The sequence below is a fragment of the Euprymna scolopes genome, chromosome 13 (assembly GCF_053919585.1).
Source record: "Euprymna scolopes isolate OS-2025 chromosome 13, ASM5391958v1, whole genome shotgun sequence".
NCBI classification, from domain to species: domain Eukaryota; kingdom Metazoa; phylum Mollusca; class Cephalopoda; order Sepiida; family Sepiolidae; genus Euprymna; species Euprymna scolopes.
This window is the reverse complement of record NC_136494.1, coordinates 42,281,663-42,297,980: the sequence shown is the minus strand read 5'-3', so window position 1 is coordinate 42,297,980 and position 16,318 is coordinate 42,281,663. Positions and strand designations below refer to the sequence as shown.

The window sequence follows — 16,318 nt, the reverse complement described above, 5'->3', positions numbered from 1 at the left end:
TCTAATAGCATAGGCATTCCTAGTTATAGCATTAGGGACAAAGAGAGGTCAAGGAATCACGGTCAAGAGTTCATTTGGAAGAACTGGGGAAAAAAAAAAAAAAAAGGTTTCCATAGGAATAGAGGGAACTTTACCTGAGGAAATACAAGGAATACATGAAAGTGAATGTACTGCAGTCTTGGAAGCAATTAAGTATTGTTGATGCACCATCTATTGTGATTTTGTACCTCATTATGTTGGACCTTAAGGAAAACCACCTGCTGGGACTTAATAAAAAAAGGAGCATGGCGGAGCTTCTGACAAAGCTGAATATTCTAGTGAACATATCTGCCAGAACTTTATCATATAAGACATTCTACACCTCTCCAAAGACATTGCTAAATGACACTCCCTTAAATGATTAGCGAGTGAAACTAAAGCCCGAATGACAGCAGAGCAGGGGGGAGAATGCGCCAACTGAGCTGGAGCGTACTTTAGCCAGTTTGGGGAGTGGAGCAAGTGGACTCAAGGTCCACATAGCAACTATACGATTGCCATGAGGTTGAAGAGGAAAGGATTTTAAACAATTCTGACATTGCCAAGATACAAGGCTGGAATATGATTGGTGATGGAAAGCTACACTGCTGGTTATAATTGAATATTTCCATTTTTCTCATTTTCAATATCTCACATTTTATTTTATTTTCGATACACAATCATAATGAATGACGTGAAAAACATTGCTCTCATGGAGATTTTCAAGAACTGCAAGAGATCTCGATTCGACAAAGAGCCAGACTTCGATGAAGTTGTAAAACAGGTCTCATCCAAGCTAGAGGTCCCACTTAGTGATAAACTTCTTACATCAAAGTTGTGTTCAAAGACTTTCAGCAGCAACAAAACAAGAATCGTTCATCCAGGTTATTTGATGAGAAGGTAGTGCTCCAACATCACACCTATGTACTGAAGGCAAGCGTCCTCTGGAGGAAGTCACTGACCGTCAACATCGCAGACGACTGAGCGACTATATTGATTCGACCAAAGCTGCTGCTGAAGCACAGAACACTTCCCCCACCAAAATGTTTGCTTTTGATCTGACGAACAATTACCTTCAAAACAAAGAGGTTGCTAAAGTGGGATACTCTATGCAATTATGAGTCCATCCAAGACAGACATGTTTCATTGGAGGTTGCAGCTTCCATCTACGAATGGCAAAATGACCAAACGGATTTACAAACATTCATTTACTCCTGAAAGATGCTGGACCTGATGTTCTTCCATCATATGACAAACTGTTGAAATTTAAGGAGCACAGGTCAACAGTAAAAAACTCCATAAAGTTGTGTGAAGTACCATTGCCTCCAGTGTTTGCAACTTACATCTGCCCAATTGTTTGCATCACTTCAGTTTCCTGCATTCCACAACCTCTACGAGATCCAACCGAAAACTGCTTACCCAAAGAATAGATAGTAGTGAATTAAGAGTCAAGATTGATCAACTGGTACTGCACATGGCTGTCATTTTAACCATCATTAACTTAGGAAAGTGAAAATTGTTGATTTCAAAGAATTTTGTCACGCAGCATATCTCAATGTTGATTCAATTCCATGAATTAATATAACTCCAAGTGCTCATGTTGTTTTAGGACACAATGTTGAGTTAATTGCAGAAAATGGCAACATTAGTCTGCTCAACTATACAGAATCTGGCATTGAGGCAAATAAGTTCCGATGTCAGTATCGGATAAACAAGTCTCGAAAGACAAACCAATTTGACAATTTATCAGATTGTATTAACAGATTCTGAGACGAGTGATACCATTGTTATGAAGACAAGAGAACGTTTAAACTGCAGACATTGCAAGTCATTAAGTCACAGCATTAGAAGTTGTGAGTAGCTTAAAACTGCAATTCATGGTTGCAACAATGAATATGAGTTTTTTTTGTGCTTTTCGACTCATGATGCATGATCAGTTATCTGATACATTGAATTAATGAAATAGTTTTTCATTGTGTAACCTTTTAGCATATTTTCTCATTCTAACTGAATATTTGAAAAGCTTGTTTCATGCAGTATCAAATAAAAGTCTCATTTGTCTTCTTAGATTGAATAGTTTTAAAAGATACAGGCATTTAAAGTTTGTCCATAAATTGCCTAAATTTTGTCTGTCAGCAAATTTATGATGTTTTGGCCCATGGACTCTAAAAAGAACAATTTTTATGTTGAATATCAACTTTCCAACATCCTACTATAGTATACCACCCTATTTGATATCAAAAATGAACTCAAAGAGCTAAAAAATGCATAACCACTTACATTATAGGTATAAATAGGTAAATGTCCGCTTGACACCCCAATTAAGCCCACTGTGCACCATCCAAGTCTGAATCTGCTAGAAGTAAAGCTGAACCAGAGAAGAAATTCTCGCAGAAATAGAAAGGGAAATCCCTCCCCTTCAAAATGAGGGAGGAAATTTGCAAGATCTTAATACATTTGTCACATGTTTGAAGCATACGACTTTAATGGGAAATTTAAATGCGATTGCTGATCTCAAGATAGAAATGGTCTGAAGAGGGGAGCTAGAGGGATGGAGAGATGCGAGACCAGCTGCTTAACTGATCTGATGAGTAGATATAATCTGGACAGGTTTTGTGTCAATCACTTGAGGTGGGAGATGTAGACAAATAGTGTGCATTCCTATCTGAATACTTATTCGGATATGACGTTAAGATGTGACAGATTTTATTGTTTCCTATGTTTAAGTGGCTATGTAAAATTAACCATAAACCAGCTGAAGTTAGGGAATAAGCCTAAATTAGCTAGGTACTGGAAATTGAATAGCTTCTTGCTGGAGAAAAGAGACTTCCAGGAAAAGCTGCAGCTACTTATCCAGAAGTAACGCTTGCTAGCCTTGTATCGTAGGTCCTGCTTAGGGCCAAGTAGTTAGAGCTAGGCTAAAAAATGTTTCTAATGAAGCTGTGAACTATGATGCTGATGAGTGTAAGGAAATTTTTAAGATAAGTACATTGAAAAAGTCAAGCATCTGGATAAGTGTACCTTGGGATTGACTGTAGATCTGTAAGAGATTTCAGGAACATTTCAAGAAATGATTCACCCAATCCAGGCGTTTGGCAACTATTTAACTGATTCTCCTCGTTTCCATGCTACTAGATTAGCTAGTTGCAAAGGTAGAGTTACAGAGCATAAAATGTTCAGTTTTGAAGCAACTCAGCTGTAACAAATTGCCAGGATTGGGTCTTCCCTACAAATTGTATTTGAGGCTGTTGCACACGTTTGTACCGATTCTGATGAATGTGTTTAACCATTGTTTTGACGAGGATTCTATCCTAGGTTAAGACACCAAGTGATCACATTGCTGAAGAAGCAGGACAAGCTTGGTAAAGAGAAACTAGATGACTACAGGCCTATAACAGCTAAGCAGTTAAAGATATTGACCAAAATATTATGGAACCAGTTGCACGACATTACTGCAGAGTTGATCAAAAAGAATTACGCGAGGGAAGGGAGATGGATTCAAAACATTTGATTTGCATGATCCTCGAGGAAGGGAGCAGAAAACGACTCTAAAAACGATTCTAATCAGTTTATTTTTTTAAGCTTTCAGCAGGGTTCACCTTTACTTTCGGCCATCATTTTAGAGACCATTGGTTTGAAATTGTACTTCTATCCATATCATGCACTGATGACAGTAGTTGCAGATTATTGGAAGGCACTCACAATCTTTGCTATCTCTCAGTCAGTACGTCAGGATTGCCGACCGTTACCTCTGTTCTACATCCTTGCCTTAAAACTACTACTTTGCAAGCTAAGGCACGAGGAGGTAAATTTAGTCTTCATGAATTTGCCTAGCTTGGTGGAGCACAAGCCAGGGTTTCTGCGTTCACTGATAAAGGCGCTCACTCACAGGGGCCCAAATCAATCACAGCAAGTCAGCTGGTCTGTGGTCGAGTGCTTGGAGCGATAACACCACCCTCCTGACACCTTTCTACTAGATAGTTGGCCCAGTTCGAATCCTTGGAGGAATTAATCAGAGATACAAACGGCAAAGCATCAGTTAACACTTGGCTTTGAAGAATACATTTCTTAAAAGGTAGAGCAGAGACGTATGCCACTTATGTCTTTTCTCTTATCCTGTAACAATTAGCCATATTTCCCCTGCCTGCAAAATCCATGCCATTCCAGTGCCTTCTGTCTATGTTTCTCTGGGACAGGAAGAGGCATTGGATTCGCAGATAGGTTGGTATTCAATGCGGATGTGAGGGAGGCTTGGGGATGCCCAACTTGACATGTCATTGAGACAAGATTACATTCCACGGTAAAAAAAAAAGAAAAAAAGTGGATAAGTGTTAAACTTGTGTTTGAAAAAAAAAAAAAAAAAAAAGTCAAGTAGGAGTTTGTGCCACTGCCGAAGTATGGTGTTCCTGGTCCTGTCACACCTCAGCCCTTCCGGAAAGTTTCAACTTCTTAGCTAGTTGAGCGAGTTACCCCTCCCCCACCTCCCCTAGTAATAAAAATTACTATGCTTATTCTCCACTTTTAATTTTTTGTTCTTGGAAGGACACCACCCACCTCATGGGCTCCATCCTCCAATTTTTTTCTCTTTTCATATTTAGAAACTGAATTACTAATCTTAAGTTCTGAAGAATCTGGAAAACAGTGGGTGGTCTATTAATATTAAATGGTGATGGTGGTTGTCCATCAGATCCAAAGATGACGTTTGTGTTCTGCATCTCATCTGTGCACAGAGGTGGCTCTGTAGTCCCAGTCTAGAACATTGGGGGTACTGGAAGTCAGTTGTTGTGATCACCGCTGAAGCTGCTCTGTGGTGTCTCTCTGGCAGCAGTGAGTTTTTGGCTACGAGCCTCTCCAAAGTTGGCAACAGCCTTGTGAGTTGAGCCTCACCATTTTGGTCTGTCCATAGCATGTCCCTCTAGGTCTCCCGGTTTGATACGACACCATTGCAGATTGGCTTTAACAGTGTCTTTATACCGCAGTTTTGGTCGACCTTGGTTTCTTTTGCCGGCCTGGAGCTCTCCATACATCAGGGATTTAAGCATCCAACATGCGTCCATTTGAATCATGTGTCCAACCCAATGAAGTTGGGTCTTGATGATGGTGGCCTCTATACTGGTGGACTTAGATTTATCAAGGACCTTCAAATTGGTGATGCGATCCTGCCATTTGATTACCAGGATGGAGCGGAGAGCTCACATGTGGAAAAGCTCCAGTTTCTTTATATGCCTGCGGTACAGTGTCCACGTCTCACAACCATAGAGCAGGGAGGGAAGGACCACAGCATTGTAGACCTTTAGCTTCATAGATAGGCGGATGTTGGGTTCATTGAGCACTCGATTGTGAATCTTCCCAGTACCTGACTTGCCTTGCTGATTCTGGTGTCAATCTCTCTGTCCAAGGAGCCATCACAAGATATGGTGCTTCCCAGATATTTGAAGTGATTAACGTTGGCAAGTGGTGTGTCGTCAATGGTGATAGTGGGAGGGGGAGGGTTGGAGTATGGTGCAGGTTGGTGGAGCACCTTCGTCTTTCCAAGACTGATTGTCAAGCCGAAGAGCTTGGATGCCCCAGAGAAGCGATTCAGCATCTGTTGCAATATTAAATATTAATAATAAAAAGGGTTAATAGGGTGTTACTAACCAAAAAATTTTTTTTTGTTTTTGTTCTGTCCACTGCATTTTCTCTACACAAAATCCGTGTATGCATATATATGTATACTTATGAAAAGTTAAAGTGTTTAAATCAATTCAGAGATATCTTAAGTAGAACAACCTCTAGTGTATTGTAGTGAGCGAGATGATTGTAGTTAAGAGTAGGATATGGATAAATAGGAAAAACTTGTGCGCACACATGCACTGTATCTAACATTTCCAGGAATGCACTGGAATTATTTTAGTTGCAAAAATTTTTTAAATTCAATTTAAAATGAATTAATCGCTTGCTGATTTAGTTTTATGTAATTATTTAAAAATGTTTCAAATCAGAAATCATTTTTTAAATAAATTGTAGTTATATTGCCAATAACAGTAAAATAAAAAATAAAAAAAATTATATTGGTTACACAGATACAAAGTTTCTTTTGTTAGAAAAAAAAAAAAAGTGACCGAAAATCAGACAAAATAACATATCCATTACACTTGCCAACTAGACTTAATTGGTGGAGGAATTTGAAATCAGTCATTCCAATTCAAACTGACAAGATGAACAGCTTCGTTGCTATTTTGCATTAGATATAGATAGATATATATCTATATATATGAGAGAGAGAGAAAGCATTTCATTTTACAACCAATAATCAAACAGCTAATTTAGAAGAGCCCAATAAAGCAGCATAAAATTATCAAAAATGCATAAATAATTTGAAACAAAACTTACCTGTGAAGTGAGAATATCCAAATTTACAATCTGATTACCAAGACACCAAAGTGCTCGAGCACAAATGGCTTTATCTTCTGTCTGCAGGATACATTTACACAATCCTTGGATGATATGCTCATTCTCTTTTGGAGATAAAGAACTAGAGAAGAAGAGGAAAAGAATATCAATATCAACTTTAAAATCTATAAATGTAAAAGCGAAAATGTGTGTATGTTCGCTTTTTGTTTATGTCAGCAAAAGGCTTTTTTCGCCGGGCTTCTCAGTCAGCTCACTCCTTAAAACTTTTTTATGCTGTCTAAATAATATCTATGAGTTACGAACAGGGGTCGTGTGTGTATTAATTTGTCCGACCTTCACGCGCTATTTTTTTTCAGATTGTTAGATCGCTGCATGTTTCTCTTGCTTTTCAGTATAAAAAAGCGAAACTGGATTTGAATCGGCAGTTCCCTGACCCACGGCCGGGTGGTCTCAGGAAAGCGATGTAAACGTTTGGTCAATGTCGGCTTTTCACCGTCATATTAGACAATTGCTTTCATCTGGACACTCCCCTAATAAACGGGGGAGCTGGTTTTGCCCAAATTTGGGTAAAAAACAAACAAACAAACCGGATTTTGACCTCATTAAAAACTGTCCTGCAGAAAATATTAACTGCGATTTCTATTTGACCTCACCTGTCAATTCTCTTCCTACTTAAATAAATTCAAACATTCAGTAACTCTTTCTTGCTGGCCAAGCGGTTAACATGTCATGTTTTTTTTTTTCAGATTTTATTTTTCAACTTTGCCTCAGGGCTTCGGGTTCGATCCTGTCTACCTACCAAAACCTTTTTTTTTAAACTTTAACCCCCCCCCCCTTTCTTTTTATTTAAGAGCACACACACCTCGAAACATCCGGGCAATGTCGGGTATCCCTGCTAATTTAATATAAAAATTAAATATGCAAAATAAATCTTTGCAGACAAAAAATACAATTTTCAGTCTGTTTTAAATTTCAATAGTAAAAACAAATACCAAGTGAGGAGTCAAAGTAGACTTTAGAATCGTTCAAGACTAAGAAATGACACTGTAAATATACATGAAAAAAGAAGTTAAATTAATCCCATTTTATATCTAGAAATACTGCAGATAAGAAAATCAGTTGTATGGTTAAGCCTATGAGTCAACCAGAGTTATATAATAATAATATAGAAATATAAAAAAAATTATAACAATCATTTTCGAGTACATCAGTTCCAAGAATTCAACATCAACTTTTGTGAAGGCGAAGAAATAGAAATATTTTAGGACTAAGCATTTTTAAATAGGGAAAAAAACTAATTTAATTCATTAATTTTTAATGAATATAGAGTAAGTTCTGTTGTCATGAGATTGTCGTCTAAGAAATTACCTCCTTCCTTGTGAGTGGGGGGGGGGTGAATCATACTTTGGGAGAGGAATTACTTTATTATATTGTTATGTTACGAACTTCATTTTTATCAGTCATTATTTCACCTTTTAAGATTCAGTTCATCAAATTTCCAGTAACAAAAAAATATTTTTGCTACGAGTAAATAAATGTAAAATATTCTTCTAAATTTTTTTTAATTCTTGACTTTTGATTTCTTTTTTTTTTCTTCAGAGCAACTGTAACAAAATTTTTTTTATGTTTCTAATAAAAGCACAGGAAAAGAGTACACACATCATTAAAGTTTGTGGATTTACTGTTTGGTCCAAGTGCATTAAATATTGCGCCGCTCAGAAATGAGGTGAGAAAACATTGTGTCCATAAAAAAAAAAACAAAAAAAAAAAAACAGCACCTTTGTGAGGCTTCCTGTAACAAATGCACCATATATACTTATTTTGCAACTTTCATTCATTTCCTTTTTAAATATGTCATTTTGAGTGCTTCAAATTCTGCCAATTGCTGCTTGCCAGTTAATATTTTAGGACTTGGTTTATTCATGAAACTAACTGTAAATAAATACTGTTTATTAAACAATTCAGTAAAATATGAAACAATAGTCACATGAACTACTGATAATTTTTGTTGCATTTCACAAGGAAAACGTTGATTTTTAATGTCTATGCAGGTGTATGGATGAGACGAAGCAATAAAAAAAGTTATTTCCTAATTGACAGGCGTTTTGATATGTTATTGATGTTGAACATTTTTTTTTTTTTTTTAAATCATGATTTATCTACTGGCTTTAAAAATTATTTAGTTAAAAAGATTAACCAATACATTTTTCATGCAAATTTTACCTTATTTTATTGTAGTGTTTTTCTTGCTCAAATTTACTTTGTTTTGTAACAAAATATTAAGCTGGTTTAAATTTTTTAACCAGAGAAAAATATATCTATAGTATCCTTGATAGAGTTCAAAATAGACTTCGTAGCCTCGTAGGAGATGTCCTTTTCTCCTCCTTGCAACCTCTATCTCACAGAAGAGATGTTGCGAGTTTGTCTCTGATGTATCGTTATTTTCATGGAAAGTGTTCAACTGAGCTTCAATCTATAGTCCCCTCGCCAAACTTTCACAAGAAACACTCGTCTAGCTGTAAACACTATCAATAATTTCCCCCACTCTTTATCTGTGCCTAAACCTAAACGTAGATTCCATAAACAAAGCTTCTTTCTTAGAACTGCACGCCTGTGGAATTGTCTTCCGTTTTCCTGCTTTCCGGCTGACTTCAATATGGTTGTGTTCAAGTCTAAAGTAAATAAGTTCTTGATGAGCCGTTCCATATAAGTTATCAAATTTACCAAATTTTCATTACTAATGATTACTATATTGACCAATTTCTACTGTACAATCTTTAACCCTTATCCTTGAGTGGCCTCTGGGCCTTGATAATGTGGTGATGCCTATGTAAAAAAAAAAAAAAGAAAAAAAACAGAAAAATATATCTATGTTACATAGAAATATATATCTATATTACATAGAAAAATATACCTATATTACATAGAAAAATATATCTATATTACATAGAAAAATATATCTATATTACATAGAAAAATATATCTATATTACATAGAAAAATATATCTATATTACATAGAAAAATGTGAGCATGAAAAGTAATATGGTTACAATTAAACTTAAAAAAGTAAAAGGACTAGTTGTTAAAACTGGAAAAGAAAAAAGATATTTTCGAAAAAAATATAATAAATTTATAACTTAAAATATTGCAGCATTAAGAATTTTTTTTTTAAATTAATTTAACATTATATATAAATTCTTAATGCTGCCATATTGTAAGTTATAAATTTATATTTTTTACTAGAATTTCTTGTCCTTTTCTAGTTTTACTTTTCATGCTCACATTTTTCTATGTAATCAATGATTTTTCCAGGTTTTGTTTTGAAATATTTTTTTTTGTATCCAATATCATACACATTATCCACAATACATAAAAAATTTATTATCAACTTCTTAAATTGACTAAAAAAAAAAAAAAAAAAATCAAATAAAAGGCGTAATTAAGCAAATAAACAGAAAGGGACAAAAAAGAAAAAAGAGAAACAGAATTAACGAGCAACATAGTAAGCGAAATATCAGTCCTAGCACAGCAAAGAGCATCACTTTTGTTAACTCTCTCTATATAACTCAAATAAGATGGCATGTGAGCGACATTCCTCTATGATTTAGGAAGGTGTCAACGACAAAAAAGTTGCTATGGTAACCAACGGCGAATCAGAATTAACCGTCTCATGTTCCTTATTTATTCTGAAGACTTGAACACAAGTAATTTTATTATAACTTTTGTTATATATTATGTACGAACGAAAATTGAAAATTTTTATTTCAAAATATAGCTGAGAAGGTGACCTATGAACTGTAAAAATTATTTGAAATTTGGTCACAAAATGAGGGAGCAGTGAAACTTTAAAGCAGTTCTAAATGAGTAAAATTAACATTTAAACATATATTCAAACACTACTGTGTATAAAAGTGAGAATGTGTCTTATCAACCTATATACTCAATGAATTTCTCATCCTGAAATTTTGTATATAGGGTATTCAGACATCTGTAAAACTTTAATCGGTTTTCATCCAGAAAAAAAATTGCTAAGAGCTCAAAATTGTAAAAAAAAATGTTACTTTGGAGCTATTGTTTTTTTTTCCTGTTTACCAACTGTTTCACAAATGCACATGTGTGGCCATGAAACATGGCAGCTTCTTTATGTTAAGATTAAGTAGGCTTGAAAACACTTTGTAAAGATCGTGTCAAGCTGGTCTAATCGTTTTCATACTTGACTCAATGTCTGTAGATTTTAGTTTTGATCTCAGCTCAAGTATATATATATATATATATATATATATATATATATATATTTATTTATTTATTTTTTTTTTTTTACTTTTAGAAAAAACAATACTCACATGCCCATGTTTCAGTTTAAATTTGTATGGAAGTTGTTGGATTTTTATCTATTTGCAAACTGCTCTACAAATGTGCATGCGTGAATGATCCATGAAATTCATTGTTAGGAATAAGTAGGTTTGAAAACATTTTATAAAGATTGTGCCAAGCCGGCCTAATGGTAATCATACTTAACTCACTGTCTTTTTTTTTGGTTTTCATCTTAGCTTGAGTTTTTTTTTTTTTTTACTCAGAACAGTTTAGAATAAGCATAATACTTGCATACACCTGCCTCAGTTTTTTTTCTGTTTTCTTTTACTTTTTTCTTTTTTTAAGCAATTTAACATTACATTTAATACCGAGCAACGCTGGGTATATCTGCTAATATATATATATATATATATATATATATATATTCTGACTACAGTTCCCAAGGATTGTATAACAAATGCTGACAGCCCACTCGGGAACGCTGACTATGCAGTGATAATGGTAGAAATCGCCCTAAACTCTAGACCCAAAACTGAAGAGCCAGTGCTCAAAACAACAAGATATTATTAAAAGGCTGACTGGGAAGCCATCAGAGATGCCCCATGGGGAAATATTTTTTCTCTTCCTGCTGAACAGTGCGCAAATGAGACCACTGAAGGGTTCAAAACAGCAATTGAAGCACATGTTCCCATGCAGAAATTTTATAGCAAGCCCCACTCTCCCCAATGGTTTACTTTGACTTGCGCAACTGCCATTGTTCAAAGGCAGCATGCATACCGCAGATTTAACGGACATAAGTCCAGTTCACAAACAGAAGTATATAGAAGCTAGAAGCAATGTTAAGAAAGAAATAGCGACAGCTAAGAGAGAATTTACTGAAACCACTAAAAAACGCATCGAAGCACAAAAATTAGGAAATCGTGACTTCTGGAAAATCTACAACAGTGTAGTAAATAATGGGCAATCAACAATTCCCCCACTAACCAACAAGGCTAATATGCTTGCCAGCCAGTTTGTCTCGAACTCCACACTGGACCCTTCCAACCACCCCCTGCCTGACTTTACTTTGCGGACAGACGCCACGCTAGACAATCTAAAAATCACCCCTGCTCAAGTACATGCTATCATAAAAAACCTTGACACTTCAAAAGCATGTGGACCTGATCTCATCCCAGCTGTGCTATTAAGAAAGTGCTCAGCCGAAGTAGCCCCAGTTCTCTCCAAACTCTACAACAAATGCCTTAATGAATCATGCTTTTTGGGCTGTTGGAAAACAGCTTCTGTGGTACCAGTATTCAAGAATTCTGGCGAAAGAATTGACCCATCAAATTATCGCCCCATTAGCCTCCTCCCACTTTTCGCCAAAATATTTGAGACCATAATTAACCATGCTCTAGTCCGGCACCTTACAGATGCTAAACTTCTGACTGACAAACAATATGGATTTAGACAAGCCCGTTCCACAGCAGACATCCTCACTGTAATCTCTGAACATATATACCATTCACTGGACAAAGCGGGGGAGGGCAGAGCGGTAACTCTAGATATATGTAAGGCTTTTGACAGGGTATGGCATGAGGGTCTCCTCAGGAAAATTAAATCATACGGTATCACTGGTAGAATACTTAACATAATTAAATCCTTCTTAAATAAGAGAAAAATCCAGGTTATCCTCAACGGTCGTACATCTAAACAGTGTGATATAAATGCGAGAGTGCCTCAGGGGTCTATCCTTGGGACTCTATTGTTCCTAATATTTATTAATGACCTCCCCGAAAAAACTGCCTCTGAGATGGGTATATATGCTGATGACACCACACTGACAGGCATGACAGGAAAACAAATGAACACATAACTAAAGAAATGGCAAAAACACTAGAAAACTCCAATCTGTAATGGAATGGGGACATAAATGGATGGTCACATTCAATGCTGCCAAGACTAAACTGGTTTCCTTCAATAATTACAAGAAACCTTCTCTGCCACCAATAGCAATGGCCAGTGACTCCCTGTCTGAGAGTACATCTTTCAAACTGCTTGGCCTAACGTTCACAGGAAACCTGAGTTGGAACAATTATATTGAAAACATTGCCAGGGCCGCTGTGAAGCAGGTGAGCTCTCTCTACCATGCTAGAAAACTACTAACACCCGAAAGTATCCTGTACCTCTATAGGGCCACCATTCGCCCATGTATGGAGTATTGTTGTCACATTTGGGCTGGTGCATCTGCTGCTAGTCTCTCGCTCCTAGACAAGGTTCAAAAGAGTTGCCAATCTGATAGGCCCTGAACTGGCATCTAAGCTTCAGCCTCTGTCCCATCGACGAAACGTTGCATCCCTCTGCCTGTTCTACAAGTATTTTAATGGTGAATGCTCTGACGAACTGCAGACACTTGTGCCCCCCCCCATGACAGACACCCTCGACAAACCCGACAGGCAGCTAAATCCCACCCCCACACAGTAGAGATCCCTAGATGTAAAAGATCTTTCTATTCCAGTAGTTTCTTCCCCAGAACCGCTAGACTCTGGAATTCCATTCCAGGTTCCTGCTTCCCTAACTGTACTGGCATGCAGAAGTTCAAGTGTAACGTGAATTGACATCTTGCTGCCCAAATCCCAACATAGTGCCCCAGTAGTTGTTGCCCCTGATAGTAGCCCCCTACACCAAAGTGGCAATGTGTCTTGTTTGGGGAGTGAAAATGTAATAAAAAAAATAAATAAATAATAAAAAAAAATGTGTATATATATATATATATATATATACACGAGGGTAAATCAAAAAGTTTTAAGACAAGTGATATAAATTCAATCTAAATGAAAATAGAGCAACAAAACAAGGTTTAATTGCACTACTGATTACTTAACAACAAATTTGACAAGTTACAGCATTCTAAATCTTTTATTCTTTTTATCAGATAATATTTTATAATATTAACTTTTTGACAGTCCAAAATGAGCCAATTTGAAGTTCGTGCAAACATTAAATTTCTAACAAAACTGGAATGGAAACCGACGGAAATCATTAAAGCTCTACAAAATGTTTATGGAGACTTGTCACCTTCTAGAGCTGTTGTTTATCGTTGGATCAGACGATTCAAGGATGGTAGGAATGATCTTCAAGATGACCAAAGAGAAGGTAGGCCTTCAACATCAAAAAATGCTCAAAACATCGAGCTTGTCAGGAATCTTGTTGAAGAAGATCGGAGAATAACAGTGAATGAGATTGCTAAGGAGCTTGACATTTCATTTGGGTCAACCTTTTCAATTCTGAAAAAAGATCTTGGTCTGAGTAAGCTTTCTGCTCGTTGGGTGCCTAAAGCGTTGCAGCAGAATCAGTTGAATCTGAGATCAGATCTTTCATTGGCCCTTCTGACTAGAATTGAAGCAAATGAGGCAAACTTTTTTGAACGGGTCATAACCGGTGATGAAACATGGATTTACCTGTACGATCCTGAAAGCAAAGTTCAGTCTAAACAATGGTTACCAAGAGGATCAGCAGGCCCTATCAAGTTCAAAGCAGAAAGGTCAGCTCAAAAAAATAATGGCAACTGTTTTTTGGGATAAAGATGGAATCGTTTTATTAGATTTTCTTGAAGGACAGAAATTTATCACCACAAGCTATTACGAAGGAGTTTTGAGAAAGCTGAAGACTTGATTGGCTAAGAAACGACGAGGAAAGCTCCATCGTTAAATTCCGTTCCATCATGACAACGCTCCAGCACACACGGCCAAGACTGTAAGAACAATTTTACGCGAGTTTCGCTGGGAAATCCTTTCACACCCTCCCTATAGTTCTGATTTAGCGCCTAGTGATTTCTTCCTATTTCAAAAACTGAAGGAACATTTGAAAGGAATAAGATTTCAATCCATAAATGAAGCAAAGAAAGAGGTTGTGACCTGGTTCACTAGACAAGTTCCAGAATTTTATTAAGAAGGAATTTATCGATGGAAACATCGCTTACAGAAGTGTATTGAGTTAGGCAGATCGTATGTAGAAAAATAAAGTTTTCAACTTCCATAAATAAAGTTTTTCTTCAATTTGTCTCAGAACTTTTTGATTTACCCTCGTATATATATCCAAAGTTTTCTAATGTCAACATATCAGGATAGTTGCAAACATATCAACATAGCTGTAAACTAGGAAATAACTAAACATAGCTATACAAAAATTAGTTTGTAATGGTGCATCTGGATATGGGGATCTTTCAAAAATGAATAAATAAATAAAAAATAATTTGAAGATCATAAAAATATAACTAATGAAACTTGTTATTGACATGCTTTTTTTTTCTTTACAATAACTTATTATTTTAGAAGAAGTTTACAAAATTAAATTAATCTGACATTTTCAGCTAAAAGTTTTTTCCTTTCTGATAAAACCAGTCTAATGATTGCCATTTCAAATCTAATATAATGCATATGCTCGATTCAGTAGAAATAAATGCTACATTCATTGTCGTCATATTTGCTTTAAAGTTCATTTTATATGCTGGCATGATTTCCAAAGTAATTTATCTCTGACCAGGTGTTTGTCGTTCTCCCAAATCCATCCTTATCATTTACTATGTTTTCCACTATGAACAGGATCTGCTACCATAATTGTTCCACCGATCCAAGAATCCTTATACATTCTTTCAACATGATCATATCAAAGTGTCCTGTTCTGTACACATCTCCCTATACCATACACATTTAATCTTCCTTTGCAGTCATCAGAACGAAACCCATCTTTAAAACTCATCATTTCTCTCCATGCAATGCATATCCTCAACCCTGACTGTTCAGCTTTCATTTATACACATCACACTGCGTACACATACCTGATAAAACTTATCTCAATCAACATTGGTAGCAGTAAGTGATTAGTAATGGCAGAAGTTCCTTTAACTTATACTATCTACTCTTAACTCTTGCGATCACAATAGCACCGGCTCCATTGTGCTACGACAGTATTCGTGTCCAATTTCTTTTATAAATTGAAACTGGAAATTTCAGGTTTTACAGAAACCAGATTTACATTGTCAAGTAAAACTATTTGTTAAAAAGTGAATTTTCTTTTATGAAAATGGTTTAAAATTACTTCACAAACATTCATTTAATGAAATGAATTCAAATGTCAGAAGATTTATAAAAAAAAAAAAAAAAAAAAAAAAAATACTTACTCAAGAATCGATTGATTGTGTATACATAATCCCAAAAATTGTAGAGATCCTTGGCTTAAATGTGATAATTTATCATGTATGTCTGTCAGAGCCAAATTTATGGCAAGTTTAGAGTTTTTGAGAAATTCTTCTGAGGGATCAGTCTCTGTTTTTAATTTACTAAAAAAAGAAAGAAAAAAGGTATTGTTAGCATAGATTTGTGTAATTTAAAACAATCTTATGATCAGTCTCTCCGAAACGATTGAATCTAATACAATACTTTGAAAACAATTAAGCAAATGTAAGAGAAATAGATTTGTTTTTAAATATGGATACGAGTCTTAAGCTCAATATTAGATTATTTCTTTTAAAACAAAAGTTTAAATTTCTAATTGATTAAATTGTAATCAAATTTAAATTTTATTTAAATAAGTTTTATTTTTTACATGAAT

At 35.6% G+C, this 16,318-nt stretch overlaps 1 protein-coding gene across 2 annotated transcripts in view; it reads right to left on the bottom strand.

Annotated features, from left to right (window-relative positions):
* The window catches only part of LOC145291994 (uncharacterized), a 115,381-nt gene that overhangs the window by 85,256 nt on the left and 13,807 nt on the right, over positions 1-16,318 (bottom strand). For both annotated transcript variants that reach the window (XM_080137970.1, XM_080137971.1), the window contains exons 3-4: positions 15,888-16,046; positions 6,391-6,532 (exon numbers count right to left, since the gene is read on the bottom strand). In XM_080137970.1, coding sequence (XP_079994096.1) covers positions 6,391-6,532; positions 15,888-16,046 — 301 coding nt within the window. The remainder of the gene's footprint in view (positions 1-6,390; positions 6,533-15,887; positions 16,047-16,318) is intronic.